Below are 15,829 nucleotides of genomic sequence, written 5' to 3' on the forward strand. Positions count from 1 at the left end.
CTCCCGTCCGTCCCCCGTCACCTCTTGACTGAAAAACCATCTGCAGCGACCCATGACTGACAGTATACAAACAAAGCCCGCGGGAGCCGAGCACACAAGCGCATATCTCGTCTGATGGAACGTGACGAGATCCCGCGGCGGTTAGCTCGTTGGTTTAGCGGCTCCTGAGCGCCATGAGTCGGCCCAGCGATACGCGGGCTCAACCTTGGCTTAGTCTTGACACCACGATGGACATGTGACCGCTTTCGCACTGCTCAAGGCACACGAGTCAAAATAGCTCGAACAACATCAGGCGTGATAATGTGCCACCGCCACCAGACGCTGAGAGACCGCATGCACATGCGACGAGTTTAGTTTTGGAGGGTTTGTTTGTCACAGCGTCTGTTTATCATCCCAACTGGGATTTAGTAAAAAAAAAAAAAATAAATAAATAAATAAAAAAAAACATTTCTAATAATCTGCGTGGCTCCGTAGCCAAAACAGTTGCTGACGCAGCAAACCGCATTGACTTGCAGTGAGAAAACAAAAAACAGATGAATGTGCATCAATAATCGGTTGCTCTGTAATCAGTCAATCGCCTCAGCACATAAATTTGACATTTGGGGGGGGGGGGGAATCACAAATAATCTCACAAATTAATGAGACTACGTAATTGCAACTCGTTGATTGATAGAATTATAATGATTATTATCGATCACGCGATGAGGGAAGCGGTCTGCATCAAACGCAAACACGGTGAGGGTGCGAAATAACCGAGTAGGCTGCCCCGCGGCGGTGAAGAGAGGCACTACACGTGCGAGTGGAGGCACGTTGCGCACGGCACACAGAGAAATAAATGAAATAATAATTAGTCCGTCGTGCAATCGGCGGCAACGGAACTTCAGTCAAAGTGGTTCGGGATGGAAATACCTGTGTGCTGAGGTAAACCAAGAGAACGAAGTAGCGCCGACGAGCCGCCGGATTCGACACTTGCTGCAGCGTTATTGCAAGGAACGCCCTGCAAAGACACATCAATATATATATATATGTATTTCGATCTGTTGGAGTGCAACGGAAGCATGCACGCGGCACATTAGTCCCAAGACGACGCGTTGCACAGTTACACGACGCCAACTTTGGAAAAGTCTCGCGCGTGTGCGCGCGACGCATCCCACCGGCGACTTACTTGACTCGAGGCGAGGCTGCAAAGCGAATGGAGGAAAAACAGCGTCCAGAAGTGAGACATCCTCTCGGCGCAAAGATGGCCCTCCTTAATTGATCATTACTGCTGACTACCCTTTTTCTGCCACTGTGCACTGTGAACTAGTGTTGCAAAAGTGGGAAAATGAGCTGCAGGGACGCAATGGACCTTTCTCTTCTCTTCTTCTTGGGCCACTTTGTTCCCGCTTTCATTTCCAGGATCTCGCTCTCTCTCTCTCTCTCTCTCTCTCTCTCTCTCTCACCCTCCTTCTCTCTCTCTCTGTCTCTCTCTCTCTCTCTCATATCCCTCCCTATATCTCCCTTGGGACCCTTTTGACTCCCACTTTAGGCACATGACGTCCTTCGATGTAATTATTGATGCTTTTTTTTTTGGGGGGGGGGGGCGATGGAAAGACGACTCGTTTGGCAACATTTGCACACAACATTGTGAACGCCAGCACAACCTATTCCTAATAGAGAGCGAGATCTACAATGAGACAACCCAACATTCCAAAAGTGGATCAGCATCATATAGCATAAAAAAAGAAATGAAAGAGCGTGTAAAATAAATTGAACGTGGAAAGTGGATCGGCATCATATAGGATTAAAAAAAAAAAGAAGAAATGAAAGAGCGTGTAGAATCAATTAAAAGTGGAAAGCGGATGGGCATCGTATAGGATTAAAAAGGAATTGGAAAAGCGTGTAGAATCAATTCAAAGTGGACAACGCTCTTCAGAGGCGCCAACATTTAATAGACTCGCCCCCCCCCCCCAAAAAAAATCTGATACTTTTGGGATGAGCTCAAAACTGGTTTCTACATTTGAACACAAATGAATTATTCCTACATCTATAAATGATAAACATAACAGTTTTTGGGAAACTCTGAAAGTCTAAACCGTCAACTCTGATAAAGGTTATATTAATATTGAGGAACAACAAAAGATGAATGGATTTGATTTATAAAACAATGCTAATATGTGGGAGACGTCACCTGATTTTTGGCACATCAGAACCTCCTCATATATATATATATAATTATTTTTTTTCCTGGAGAAAATCACACAAAACCACTCACAGTTTAAAAAAAATAATATAATAAAACATTTTTAGGGGTACTGAAACGGAATTTAGGACACCCCCAAAATGGGCAAGCAATGCTCAGTGAGACATCACTTCGAATACAACATGGCGCTTATGTACATTTGCCAATCCATTTTCTTACATAAACTTTGAAAATGTAAATTTATTCACATTTGTAAGACAAATTTTGATATAGAGCTTATTAAGCAACTCTCTTTAATTTGATACATTTGAAAAAAACAAACTTTTTTATGTTTAAAGTCACAGACTTGTGATGTTCACACACTTTCTTTTCTATTTCCTTTTTTAATCACGTAACGCACATTGAGTTACATTTTGTACAAAAGGCAGTCAATACATTTGCTTTGCTTTGCTTTGCTTAGCGTAAACTTTCGCTCTCATCGCAAATTGCGCGCTGCCCCGCAGAAGGCTGCGGATCATTTTCCGGTAACTTAAGCAATCCAAACTCTGACCCCGCTCAATCCGTCCATCACTCTGCGGCTTCCTCGTATATTCAGCAGCTGCGCTGATAGGCGACCGGCCAGCACCCCTCGACGCACGGCGGGCGCTCACAGAAAGTGCTCCAGGGTGTGCGAGCCAGAGAATCGGGAGCGCTTGTTTGGTATTCCTCCCCGAAGGAAAGCGCGAGCCTGCGGAATCGCAGCGGGGGACGTGCGGCGGCGGATCGCTCGGGATCTGCTTGAGAGAGAATGTTTGGTAGCGGTCCGCAAAGTCGGCCAAATATCGGCTCCCCGCTCACGACGTGAAGCGCGCCCACTGAATCGATTTACACGCAACACGAGAGGGTCGCCAAAAACCCTTTCAAAGTACCGTTTTGTGCACATCACGCTCACAACAATAATTACCCTGTTAAACGTTGTTACGGTACACCTCTCGGTATGCAACAAAGCAGAAATGTTATATTTGGAACCGGTGCAACAATTTTACCAAATGTGAGCCGATGTTGTGTTGTACTTTGACGATTTTCCCTAAACAAGAAACTGGTCCTTAAGTTACACGCAGCAGAGATCTTATTAGAACGTCAATCCTGTCAGAATCCACGAAAGACGTGCTTTGTCCTTGGAGTTCGCTTCTCACAGACGCAACTGTCAACGTTGGCCTAATACGCTTTCGACCAATAAACGGGATCCAGATTTACTCCCCGGTCGGCCAATCTCGGGCAGGCCGACGATAAAAACGTTAATGCGTACCATCTGCTCGGAGGCTCGGAGTGGCAGCTTCCGCGCACCAAACGCCGTGTGACGCCCTCCTCCTCTGAAATGACTACACGGAAGGAACGTATACACACGTACGCACGGGAAAACGTTTCTGTCGCGTAATGAGCGCGGCAAACCGAGTGAAGATCTTGACACTTGATTGAACGTTTGCAAACGTTTCTATCCAGAGCGTGCAACGGCCTTTGGAGTCAAGAAGCAGACTGAAATATAAAAGAATACACGTTGTTTGACGAGGCCGAGCCTTGACGAACGGCTCGTACACTGAGCTGAGGTGACGCATGTGACCTCTTGACCCTTTGGCTGCCATACAGTGTTTCTCGGCGTCTGCCTGGTCGCCGGTTTGACGATCACATGGACCCGGTTCTCCGCTTGTCTGTCTGTCCGTCACCTCGAGACGCAAAGGGAATTTCCTTCATTCCATCACAGGCCGATGGGCCCTCGTTTATTTGACGTGACACGGCATTTATTTCACGCTAAGGCACACATACTGTGGCAGCGACGCCTAAAAGGGTCTGATGGAATGATAATGTGTAAAGCGGAAGTGAATCTGCGCTTGACAGTGGGGTACCTCAATTCGATCTGGTTTTCCCTCCACTCCGTGACTTGAACGTCTGCACGTGCGCGATCGGCTTCGATTTGGCGCCGCGAGACCCTCAGAAGTCAAGTACATTTACAGTCGCGTCTCGGTTGGCCTGCTGGGTTCGAGCGGGAACCTGCCGACGTACGCTACGCCCTGCCATATTTCTGCTCTTTGAACGCAAAAGCTTTAAAGTTCCTCGGTGAGCTTCACAGAAGGGAGGTTGATGGGAACTGACAGCGAGTGAGAGCCGAAGGGCGGCGGGAAGATGAGAGCGGACCGAAGGGAGATGCGTGTTGCCGATAAGCTGGATGACTGCAACTATCGTCAAATGTGCAAAACCCGCTTGGCCGGCTCAGAGCGTCGGAGATTTTTTGCTGCTGCTTTCGAAAAAAGCTTCTACACAACAAAGCGAAACAAGTCAAATTCCAGGTATGCAGCGATTATGATTCAGTTATGCTGCCATTGTCAGGCTGTGGTCGGTGTGAGCGGTAACACACGGAAGGTCCTCGTTTTGATTCAGTCTCGTTTAGAACGGGTTCTTGTTTCAACATCACGTGTGTCTTGTTCTCTGGTCCTTCAAATGATTACAGAGTATATTGTCCATACACGTACAAAAGCAAAAGCAAGCGGTAACAGAAATGACCTGGTCACGTATCTACATGAAACATTGAACCATCCGTCATGGAATTCGTTTGATGAACGCTGCGATACATTTGGCAGAGTTTTACGCCGGATGCCCTTCCTGCCGCAACCCCTCTGCATTTATCCGGGCTTGGGACCGGCCTACAGGACGCACAGGAATTGTGCCCCCCTGCTGCCTTTCAGATAGACAAAACAAGCAATCAAATAAACAAAGTCAGCACATAAGGTACACAAATCACAGACTGCCTTTGTGAAAGTATAAAAGATATGCTGATTTAAAGGATATGCGGATGGAAGGGATTCAAACCACAGTGGCCCGAACTCTAGTAGTTGAACGTTGAGTCCACGTTCGATGTTTGGTCCTCGTTGTATACTCTACGTAGGTAATGTTGTTAGCGCGCTAGGCTAACATACGCCGAGCAGCTTCAATGCGAACGAATACGGCTCCAATTTGGGTACTAAGATAAGACTTGTTAAATTTCCTGTAAGTCCTCTCGGCCCTCGTCATACAAGTTACTCTCGTTCGATGTTTCTTCAACAGCACGGTTTGAACACAAACGCGTCTCGTTGTTAGCCAGCTAAGCTAAGGTGGTCTGGGCCTATAAGCAAATTTGACGTTTCTACTTTCCCGACTTCCTACTAAGTACTCACGGTCCTTGTGGTAAACGAAAGGTAGGTTTTGCCGGTCGTGTAAGTCATAACGTTATATGATTACCTCCTCAGCAAATATTTCATTACATACGTTGCTTGATGTTATCGAGCTAGGCTAGGCCGCGCAGCTTCAACGCGAACAAACACGGCTCCAGTTTGGGCACTACGATTACACAGATGATGGTTTTAGTCGACCGAAGTCGTCACCAGGGGCGTCCCACGTCGAGTATTCACAACATTCGTTCCAAATTCAGCAGAATTTATTTATTGTACGGTCTTGCAGGTCGGCGCCTCCTCGATTTGTTGTCACTAGTTCGGGAACCGGAAGCCAACCATGAAACTTTGAACTATTTAAAAAAAATATTCATACATACTGCACACCAGAATTCACTCAGCTTATGCAAACGATCGAACAACACAAGTTGAACAAAAATCTTCCCGTGCCTTCCAGCTCGAGCACAACATGTGGTTTGTCAGCCCGAGTTGAAAACGAGGGCCTGAAAAATTGCGCTAATTATTGGTCGTCAGGGTTTATGTGATCGCTGGGGCGGAAAAAGCATCTCTGGAGGGGTGAAACCTAAAACCAAAGTGGCCAGTCTTATGACACTCCGCAGGAGTAAAAAGCCTGCTAAAGTTCATCACCTCTGTATTGTGTAAGCAGTCCACTTATAATGCCCCCCTTCATCATCGCCTCAATGGAGGAACTGTTTCTCAGAGATGATGAATTTTAATTAGACAAGTGGGGAAGAATGCGACCTGTGACTGCAGGCCCCCAGGTTTGGTTCCCAAGAAGGGCGAGAGGGGCTCAGGTGCCCTCGAGCGGGGCTGCCCGCTGCGTCGCCAAATCTGAGGGTCAAACACGGAGGAAATGCTTCGTAGGACGTTTGAACAAATGAATTTGAGGCAATAAAAAATGGACTTGGGAAATTATCTTTTCATTTCAAGCCAAATCACTCAAAAAGCAGAAAGCTGCCAGTGAGAAGGCAAGAAGAAGAAGAAGAAGAAGAAATTCTGCAGGAATGTTGCACTAGAGCGGCTGTTGATGGGTCAAACCAATATCGTTTTAGGCAGCAAATTTGTTTGACACGTCCACAAGAAAGCGTTTCTTTGGCTGCACACAAACATATTTGCATCTCTGACTGACCGGTGGCAAGACTGGAAGCCACACGGGCGGCCGCAGTGCTGGCACGGCAGTCGGGGGGGAGGGCAGAGTCACTTGTTACTTGTAGGCCTCGTGCAAAAGTTCGTTTTTGGAAATGCGCACATGCAAAATGCATAATCTGAACATTTCAGTGTTTAGATTTGCCATGCAAATTACTGCAACCTTAAAACTTCATCGGAACATCAAACGTAACAAACTTCATCCATCCATTTTCTTAGCCGCTTATCCTCACAAGGGTGGCTGGGAGTGCCGGAGCCTATCCCAGCTGTCAACGGGCAGGAGGCAGGCTACACCCTGAACCGGTTGCCAGCCAATCGCAGGGCACATCAAAACAAACAGCCGCAATCACAATCACACCTTGGGGCAATTTAAAGTGTCCAGTTAATATTGCACGTTTTCGGGATGTGGGGGGAAAGCGGAGTGCGCACCCGGAGAAAAGCCACGCAGGCACGGGGAGAACATGCAAAGTCCACATGTTACACTTTAAAGAATGGAGTCCCCCAATTCTTTGTGCAGCATATTAAAGTTGTTTATTTTATTTCTGTAAACACCACAAAATACAAATTTAGCTCACAGCACATAAATAGCATCCATGAATAGTTCTCACACACGATACGCTTCACTGGATTGCAGCTTCTTCTGCGAATCTGAATGACACGGCATGCGAGCTAACAAATGGATTAAACAAAACTCTTCAAAACAATATTTCAAATAAGTGAGTTCTATCCTAATTCTGGTGTTCAAGAACATACAGAAATCAAATATGACGAGTTAAAAATCGAAAATAATACAGTCGGATTAGACGTAAAAATCAACAAACACTCCTTGCCGAGCTGTCCCTCTTATTGTGTGAAGCAACAGGAAGTGGCACACTCTTTTCCTGTCCATTAGTTCTTTTTAACAATGGCTTTACCATGTTCAATTAACGTGACAAAACTTGGAAAATCGATACAAGTTCGACAGCAATGCATTTCAAACGCAGCAACGAGCCCTCACTCCCCCCACCTCGCGTGTATCTTACCTGTAAACAGCACAGAGTACACGTTTAGCTCACAGCACATAAATAGCATCCGCTAAGCTAACAGTTCTCGCACGCAATACGTTTCACTGTGCTGCAACTTCTTCTGCGAATAAGCTGGGCAGCGTCGGCCGGCGGTTGCACCACAGCGCCCACCACTGGCGAATCGCTGTTACTATAAGAACGAACGCACTCAAAGGAAGCAAATATTATTCATGTTCAGTCACACAAGCGTTGAATTTGTGGGGTAAAGTATTTTGAAAAAAATGTTGTGTGTGTTGTGTATTGGGTGGGGCAAAAAAATAATGTTTATAAGTGTACATGTTATTAATGTCTTAGCCATTCCACTCCAAAACACAATGTGCCACATGCACAGGTGATCGAACCCGGGACCTCGATACCGTGGGGCCAACCCTTTCCAGCTGATCCAGCATTCCGTTGTAACAAACTTCTGGATTTGAAAAAAAAAAAAAAACCAAAACAACAACATTAGAAATAATGGTAAAATAAATGAACAAAATACATATTATAGTAGTGGTACACACGCCTGCGTTTGGTGTGGGCAGCGTGGGATCGATTCCCGCTCAGCGATGGTGACGATATCTGCCCTGTGACCAGTTCAGGTTGTTGTCCACCTTTCGCACGAAGCTAGCTGGGGTAGGCTCCGGCTTTCCTGCAGCCCTTGTGAGGATAAGCGGCTTGGATAATGACATGACATATTATAGTGGTTCAGGATTTCCTGGTTTAATTGTTTAGTGCCACATTATGAGTCAAATTCCTTCTGAGTTTACGGGAATTAGTCTAATTTAAAAAAAAAAAAGTCTTTTAATCTATGTTTACATCTAGTATTGGACAATTTTTACAATTAGCGATGGGCATCGGTAGCCTGGAAAGACTGAAGAAAAGGATGGAAGAATGAGAGAGGGGCGTATTGAATGACAAGAATGCTGGTGTTAAATGAAAGTATAACAAGGGTAGGATGGAAGAACGATGAGGAATGGAGGAATGAAGGTAGAAAAGGGGTCCGTGAATGGAAAGGAGGAAAAGGGAGAGAAGACAGTGAGGAAAGAAGGGTGGAAGTCTAAACTGGAAGGATGGAAAGAATGAATTGTGAAATGAATGGAAAAAAGGAGGCTGACTAAAGGGAAGGTAAAGGGGGCGAGCATGGAAGGTAGGTACGAAGGATGGAAGGAATAAAAACAGGATGGAAGAGAAAAAGAAGGAAAGGATGATGGCAAAAAAAGTGTGACATCAAGAAAAGAGAGGGCGAATAGAGCAATGGAAGAAAAGACAAAAGGCAGGAAGAAAGGACGAACGGCAGGAACGGTGCTCAAAAGTTCAGAAAGGGAAGGATGAACGAAAGGAAAGACAGGAGGATGAAGAGGGGAGGAAGGAGAGATGGAAGAAACGGAAGATAAGCCACGGAAAAGAAGGGAAAGATGATGGGGTAAAAAGTGTGAAATGAAGAAAAGAGAGGGCGAATACGGCAACGGAAGAAAAGACAAAAGGGTGCAAGGCAGGAAGAAAGGATGAACCGGTGCTCAAAAGATCAGAAAGGGAAGGATGAACAAAAGGAAAGACAGGAGGATGAAGAGGGGAGGAAGGAGAGATGGAAGAAACGGAAGATAAGCCACGGAAAAGAAGGGAAAGATGATGGGGTAAAAAGTGTGAAATGAAGAAAAGAGAGGGCGAATACGGCAACGGAAGAAAAGACAAAAGGGTGCAAGGCAGGAAGAAAGGATGAACCGGTGCTCAAAAGATCAGAAAGGGAAGGATGAACAAAAGGAAAGACAGGAGGATGAAGAGGGGAGGAAGGAGAGATGGAAGAAACGGAAGATAAGCCACGGAAAAGAAGGGAAAGATGATGGGGTAAAAAGTGTGAAATGAAGAAAAGAGAGGGCGAATACGGCAACGGAAGAAAAAAGACAAAAAGGGTGGCAAGGCAGGAAGAAAGGATGAACCGGTGCTCAAAAGATCAGAAAGGGAAGGATGAACAAAAGGAAAGACAGGAGGATGAAGAGGGGAGGAAGGAGAGATGGAAGAAACGGAAGATAAGCCACGGAAAAGAAGGGAAAGATGATGGGGTAAAAAGTGTGAAATGAAGAAAAGAGAGGGCGAATACGGCGGGCAACGGAAGAAAAGACAAAAGGGTGCAAGGCAGGAAGAAAGGATGAACCGTGCTCAAAAGATCAGAAAGGGAAGGATGAACAAAAGGAAAGACAGGAGGATGAAGAGGGGAGGAAGGAGAGATGGAAGAAACCGAAGATAAGCCACGGAAAAGAAGGGAAAGATGATGGGGTAAAAAGTGTGAAATGAAGAAAAGAAGGGCGGCAATAACGGCAACGGAAAAAAGACAAAAGGGTGCAAGGCAGGAAGAAAGGATGAACCGGTGCTCAAAAGTTCAGAAAGGGAAGGATGAACAAAAGGAAAGACAGGAGGATGAAGAGGGGAGGAAGGAGAGATGGAAGAAACGGAAGATAAGCCACGGAAAGAAGAAAAAGATGATGGGGTAAAAAGTGTGTAAATGAAGAAAAGAGAGGGCGAATACGGCAACGGAAGAAAAGACAAAAGGGTGCAAGGCAGGAAGAAAGGATGAACCGGTGCTCAAAAGATCAGAAAGGGAAGGATGAACAAAAGGAAAGACAGGAGGATGAAGAGAGGGGAGGAAGGAGAGATGGAAGAAACGAAGATAAGCCGGCCGGAAAAAAGGGAAAGATTGATGGGGTAAAAAGTGTGAAATGAAGAAAAGAGAGGGCGAATACGGCAACGGAAGAAAAGACAAAAGGGTGCAAGGCAGGAAGAAAGGATGAACCGGTGCTCAAAAGATCAGAAAGGGAAGGATGAACAAAAGGAAAGACAGGAGGATGAATAGGGGAGGAAGGAGAGATGGAAAAACGGAAGATAAGCCACGGAAAAGAAGGGAAAGATGATGGGGTAAAAAGTGTGAAATGAAGAAAAGAGAGGGCGAATACGGCAACGGAAGAAAAGACAAAAGGGTGCAAGGCAGGAAGAAAGTATGAACCGGTGCTCAAAAGTTCAGAAAGGGAAGGATGAACAAAAGGAAAGACAGGAGGATGAAGAGGGGAGGAAGGAGAGATGGAAGAAACGGAAGATAAGCCACGGAAAGAAGGGAAAGATGATGGGGTAAAAAGTGTGAAATGAAGAAAAGAGAGGGCGAATACGGCAACGAAAGAAAAGACAAAAGGGTGCAAGGCAGGAAGAAAGGATGAACCGGTGCTCAAAAGATCAGAAAGGGAAGGATGAACAAAAGGAAAGACAGGAGGATGAAGAGGGGAGGAAGGAGAGATGGAAGAAACGGAAGATAAGCCACGGAAAAGAAGGGAAAGATGATGGGGTAAAAAGTGTGAAATGAAGAAAAGAGAGGGCGAATACGGCACAACGGAAGAAAAGACAAAAGGGTGCAAGGCAGGAAGAAAGGATGAACCGGTGCTCAAAAGATCAGAAAGGAAGGATGAACAAAAGGAAAGACAGGAGGATGAAGAGGGGAGGAAGGAGAGATGGAAGAAACGGAAGATAAGCCACGGAAAAGAAGGGAAAGATGATGGGGTAAAAAGTGTGAAATGAAGAAAAGAGAGGGCGAATACGGCAACGGAAGAAAAGACAAAAGGGTGCAAGGCAGGAAGAAAGGATGAACCGGTGCTCAAAAGATCAGAAAGGGAAGGATGAACTAAAGGAAAGACAGAAATGAAGGATGGAAGAGAAGATAAGGCATGAAAAAGAAGGAAAAGATGACGCATTTTAACTGCAGAGTAGCGTGGACGTGTTGCGCCACCTTCACTTGAATGTCCGCAACCGGCGCATAATCATGACAAAGTCGGTCAGTCAAAAGGAGCAACGACCGACCGCCTTAAGTCCAGGTTTGCAAACCTGACAGACCACCCAAGCGTTTCTGCCCAAATACTGCACGGCACAGACGGCCCCTCTGACTGCGGCTTGTATTTTTCCACGCGGTCCCGACGAAACGAGAGTTCCCGAGACTGCAACATCTGAGGCGCACGTTGTTCCGTCCACGGAAAACAAGTGATGGCTTTCTGCGGTCTCATCGCGGTCCCTATTTTACATAAAGTTTGTCTAGCTGTGGACACGCTGAGCGCCAACATTTTCATAGGGATAAGCGGCCTCGCGGGGCTCGTCCCGTGAGAGCAAAGTTCATATTTGAAACTCAAAAAAGTCTGGGGGGGGGGGGGGAATAACAGATTCAATGATGGATGGAATCTATTCTACTTTTGCTTGAATATTTGACAAAACTCCAAAATACATCCATCCGTCCATCATATTTCCATGAAACATTGATTGGAGAAGTATATCATGACTTTTAAGATTTTTTTTAAATTTATGTTTCAGAAGTTAAAAAAAAAAAAAGCAACCAGAAGATGATTTAAAACAGCTTTAGAGCCGTCGAGGTTCACAGGAGCACCGGAGCCTGTCCCAGCTGACTTTGAGTAAGAGGGGCGACACAGGCTAGACCCTCTGGTGTCAAACTCAAGGCCCGGGGACCAGATCCGGCCCACCGCATCGTTTTAGGTGGTCCGCAAAAGCAAATGAAGTGCGTCAACTTCATGTTTTTTTTTTCTAAAATAACAAAATCACTCAATACTCACTTTTGATAATGTTGACATTTTGCAAAGTCTTTTTGTTCACAATTCCCATTTAAAAAATCGTTGAATAATAGTGAATAACACTTTTTAATAATAATAATTAATAATAGGTTTTAAAAAAAAGCAACCAGAAGATTCAAATCTTAAAAGGATTTAAAACAGCTTTAGAGCCGTCGAGGTTCACAGGAGCGCCAGAGCCTGTCCCAGCTGACTTTGAGTAAGAGGGGCGGCACACGCTTGACCCGCTGGTGTCAAACTCAAGGCCCGGGGACCAGATCCGGCCCACCGCATCGTTTTAGGTGGTCCGCAAAAGCAAATGAAGTGCGTCAACTTCATGTTTTTTTTTCTAAAATAACAAAATCACTCAATACTCACTTTTGATAATGTTGACATTTTGCAAAGTCTTTTTGTTCACAATTTCCATTTCAAAAATCGATGAATAATAGTGAATAACACTTTTTAATAATAATAATTAATAATAAGTTTTAAAAAAAAAAGCAACCAGAAGATTCAAATCTTAAAAGGATTTAAAACAGCTTTAGCGCCGTCGAGGTTCACAGGAGCGCCAGAGCCTGTCCCAGCTGACTTTGAGTAAGAGGGGCGGCACACGCTAGACCCTCTGGTGTCAAACTCAAGGCCCGGGGACCAGATCCGGCCCACCGCATCGTTTTAGGTGGTCCGCAAAAGCAAATGAAGTGCGTCAACTTCATGTTTTTTTTTCTAAAATAACAAAATCACTCAATACTCACTTTTGATAATGTTGACATTTTGCAAAGTCTTTTTGTTCACAATTTCCATTTCAAAAATCGATGAATAATAGTGAATAACACTTTTTAATAATAATAATTAATAATAAGTTTAAAAAAAAAAGCAACCAGAACATTCAAATCTTAAAAGGATTTAAAACAGCTTTAGCGCCGTCGAGGTTCACAGGAGCGCCAGAGCCTGTCCCAGCTGACTTTGAGTAAGAGGGGCGGCACACGCTAGACCCTCTGGTGTCAAACTCAAGGCCCGGGGACCAGATCCGGCCCACCGCATCGTTTTAGGTGGTCCGCAAAAGCAAATGAAGTGCGTCAACTTCATGGTTTTTTTTCTAAAATAACAAAATCACTCAATACTCACTTTTGATAATGTTGACATTTTGCAAAGTCTTTTTGTTCACAATTCCTATTTAAAAAAATCAATGAATAATAGTGAATAACACTTTTTAATAATAATAATTAATAATAAGTTTAAAAAAAAAAGCAACCAGAAGATTCAAATCTTAAAAGGATTTAAAACAGCTTTAGCGCCGTCGAGGTTCACAGGAGCGCCAGAGCCTGTCCCAGCTGACTTTGAGTAAGAGGGGCGGCACACGCTTGACCCGCTGGTGTCAAACTCAAGGCCCGGGGGCCAGATCTGGCCCACCGCATCGTTTTAGGCGGTCCGCAAAAGCAAATGAAGTGCGTCAACTTCAGGTTTTTTTTTCTAAAATAACAAAATCACACAATTCTCACTTTTGATAATGTTGACATTTTGCAAAGTTTTGCTGTTCACAATTCCCACTTAAAAAAACCCGAATAATAGTGAATAACACCTTTTTTTTTTTACTGGGTTCTGATTTCAAATATAGTTATTCATCAATTTTCCGTGTGTATATGTGTTTATTTTATTGACTTGAATATTGACCCAAAATTCAGATTGACTCCGGCACTTCCGTGACCCTCGTGAGGATGAGCGGCTTGGAATGGAACAAATGCATATGCATTCATATGAGGAAATAGCAGATTGCTCGAAGTGTTCTCAGCGATAACGACGACGTGGCTCCAGACACTTTCCAGTGGCTGATTCAGCCCGAGAACGCCAAACATCTTTGGGTCACTTATCAAACACAAACACATATAAAAAAAAAATAAAAATAAATAACAATCACGATGACACAAACATTAAAGGTCGCCATCACGGCCAGGTAAGGGCCCACTTATTGCAGGGGAAAGGCTTTATTTTGCTTTTGAGGTTCAAAACACCTCGGGTTATATTTTAATAGATACCCAAAGTGATTATTTTATTTAAAAAAAAAATCAGCTTTATGTTTTGCTGGCCAATGTGGCAAGTGACACACAATGGGAATTCCCTGCTGCAACTCAATTCACTCAAAATGAAATTAAAAAAAGAACGTTTTCATTGACAAAATGAAACTCAAAAAAGTGTTTATTTATTTTTACAAAAACAATATCTAGCTGTCCATCCATCCAACGTAAAATGAAATACATTTAACTTTAACTCAATGATAAGTAACAAAAAAGAAAAAAAATCACATTACAATATTCACTTTAGATTCACGTTATATATATAAATGAATATGATTTTCGCCCCCCCCCCCCACGAAAAAAAAAAAAAAGAAATTCTGAACCCGATCTAGTTTCAAAATTGCCCAAAAGTTGGCTTCACATTCAACACGGCAGGTTTTATTTCTTGGGTCTCTCTTTAAACAGAACATTTCCTCCCTCTAGTGGAAACAATTGGGTACTGCATCGGGCAGCATTTTAGCCCAGGGAGGACTGGAGCCTATCCCAACACGTCAGGGGGGCAGGAGGCGGGGCACACCCTGAACTGGTCGCCAGCCAATCGCAGGGCGCACAGTGACGGACAACGGTCGCACTCACAATCACACCTACGGGCAATTTGGAGCGTTCAATCAATGTTGCATGTTTTGGGAATGCGGGAGGAAACCGGAGTGGCCACCCGGAGAAAAGCCACGCAGGCACCGGGGAGAACACGCAAACTCCACACGGGGCGGGTCCGGTATTCAACCCGGGTCCTCAGAGCTGTGAGGCCGATGCTTCACCCGCTGACCCACCGTGCCGCCAGGACAGAAAACACCTTCGATAAAATGAAAAAGGCCGATCTGCGTAAACGGGAAAATCCCAAAACGTTTAAGCCGTGTCGTCATTATGATGAGGCCCTGACCTCAACCCCCATCACACCAGCAGACGGGGAGCCGAGCAAAGAAATCCTTTTTGCCGACGAAGGCGCCCAAGTCCCAATTTCAGTGTTTGCACAAGAGCAGCAGCTGTCGCGTCTCCAAAGGGGAATTTTCCGGACGGGTAACAGCGCAAAAGACGTGCCGCAATTGTTGTTATACGGTCGATGGAAAAATCTTCTTGTACGTGACTTGTTCCAAAGCGCGTTTCTTTCTTTGGTTTATTTAGTAGGTGACGGTCAATGTTGCGAGTCCAGATCCCTTTTGCAGAAATGACTCCACTCAAACAAGTCAACAGTTTTACGCCTTCTTTGAAGAATTCCTCCAGTGCTACGTAGCCATTGTGACTGTAGACAAGATCTCTGTTTCTTTCCCATCTTCTCTGGACTTTTGAAAAGACATTTGTCTTGCAGATGAGGACAATTTTTTAATTCAGCAGGACTGCTCCTCCTTCTTTTTTTTTCTTCTCCTCCTTGTCCTTCTTCTTCTTCCTTTTCTTCTCCTCCTCCTTCTTCTTTTTTTTCTTCTTTTTCTTCTACTCCTTCTTTTTCTTCTCCTCCTCCTCCTCCTTCTTTTTCTTCTCCTCCTCCTTGTCCTTCTTCTTCTTCCTTTTCTTCTCATCCTCCTTCTTTTTCTTCTTCTTTTTTCTCCTCCCCCTCCTCCTTCTTTTTCTTCTTTCTTCTTCTCCTCCTCCTCCT

General features: G+C 44.7%; 1 protein-coding gene across 3 annotated transcripts in view; it reads right to left on the reverse strand.

The window, feature by feature from the left end:
* LOC133501396 (A disintegrin and metalloproteinase with thrombospondin motifs 16) overlaps positions 1-7,686 on the reverse strand; it is a 47,492-nt gene extending 39,806 nt beyond the window's left edge. For 2 of the 3 annotated variants that reach the window (XM_061821137.1, XM_061821136.1), the window contains exons 1-2: positions 1,166-1,393; positions 910-997 (exon numbers count right to left, since the gene is read on the reverse strand). In XM_061821137.1, the coding sequence (XP_061677121.1) occupies positions 910-997; positions 1,166-1,225 (148 nt within the window). In that variant the 5' untranslated portion in view covers positions 1,226-1,393. Of the gene's footprint in view, positions 1-909; positions 998-1,165; positions 1,394-7,553 lie in introns of those variants that run through there. The other variant, XM_061821138.1, reaches the window with a different exon arrangement.
* Between the last annotated feature and the right edge of the window lie 8,143 nt (positions 7,687-15,829).

The sequence above is a fragment of the Syngnathoides biaculeatus genome, chromosome 5, assembly GCF_019802595.1.
Source record: "Syngnathoides biaculeatus isolate LvHL_M chromosome 5, ASM1980259v1, whole genome shotgun sequence".
Taxonomy (NCBI): Eukaryota; Metazoa; Chordata; class Actinopteri; order Syngnathiformes; family Syngnathidae; genus Syngnathoides; species Syngnathoides biaculeatus.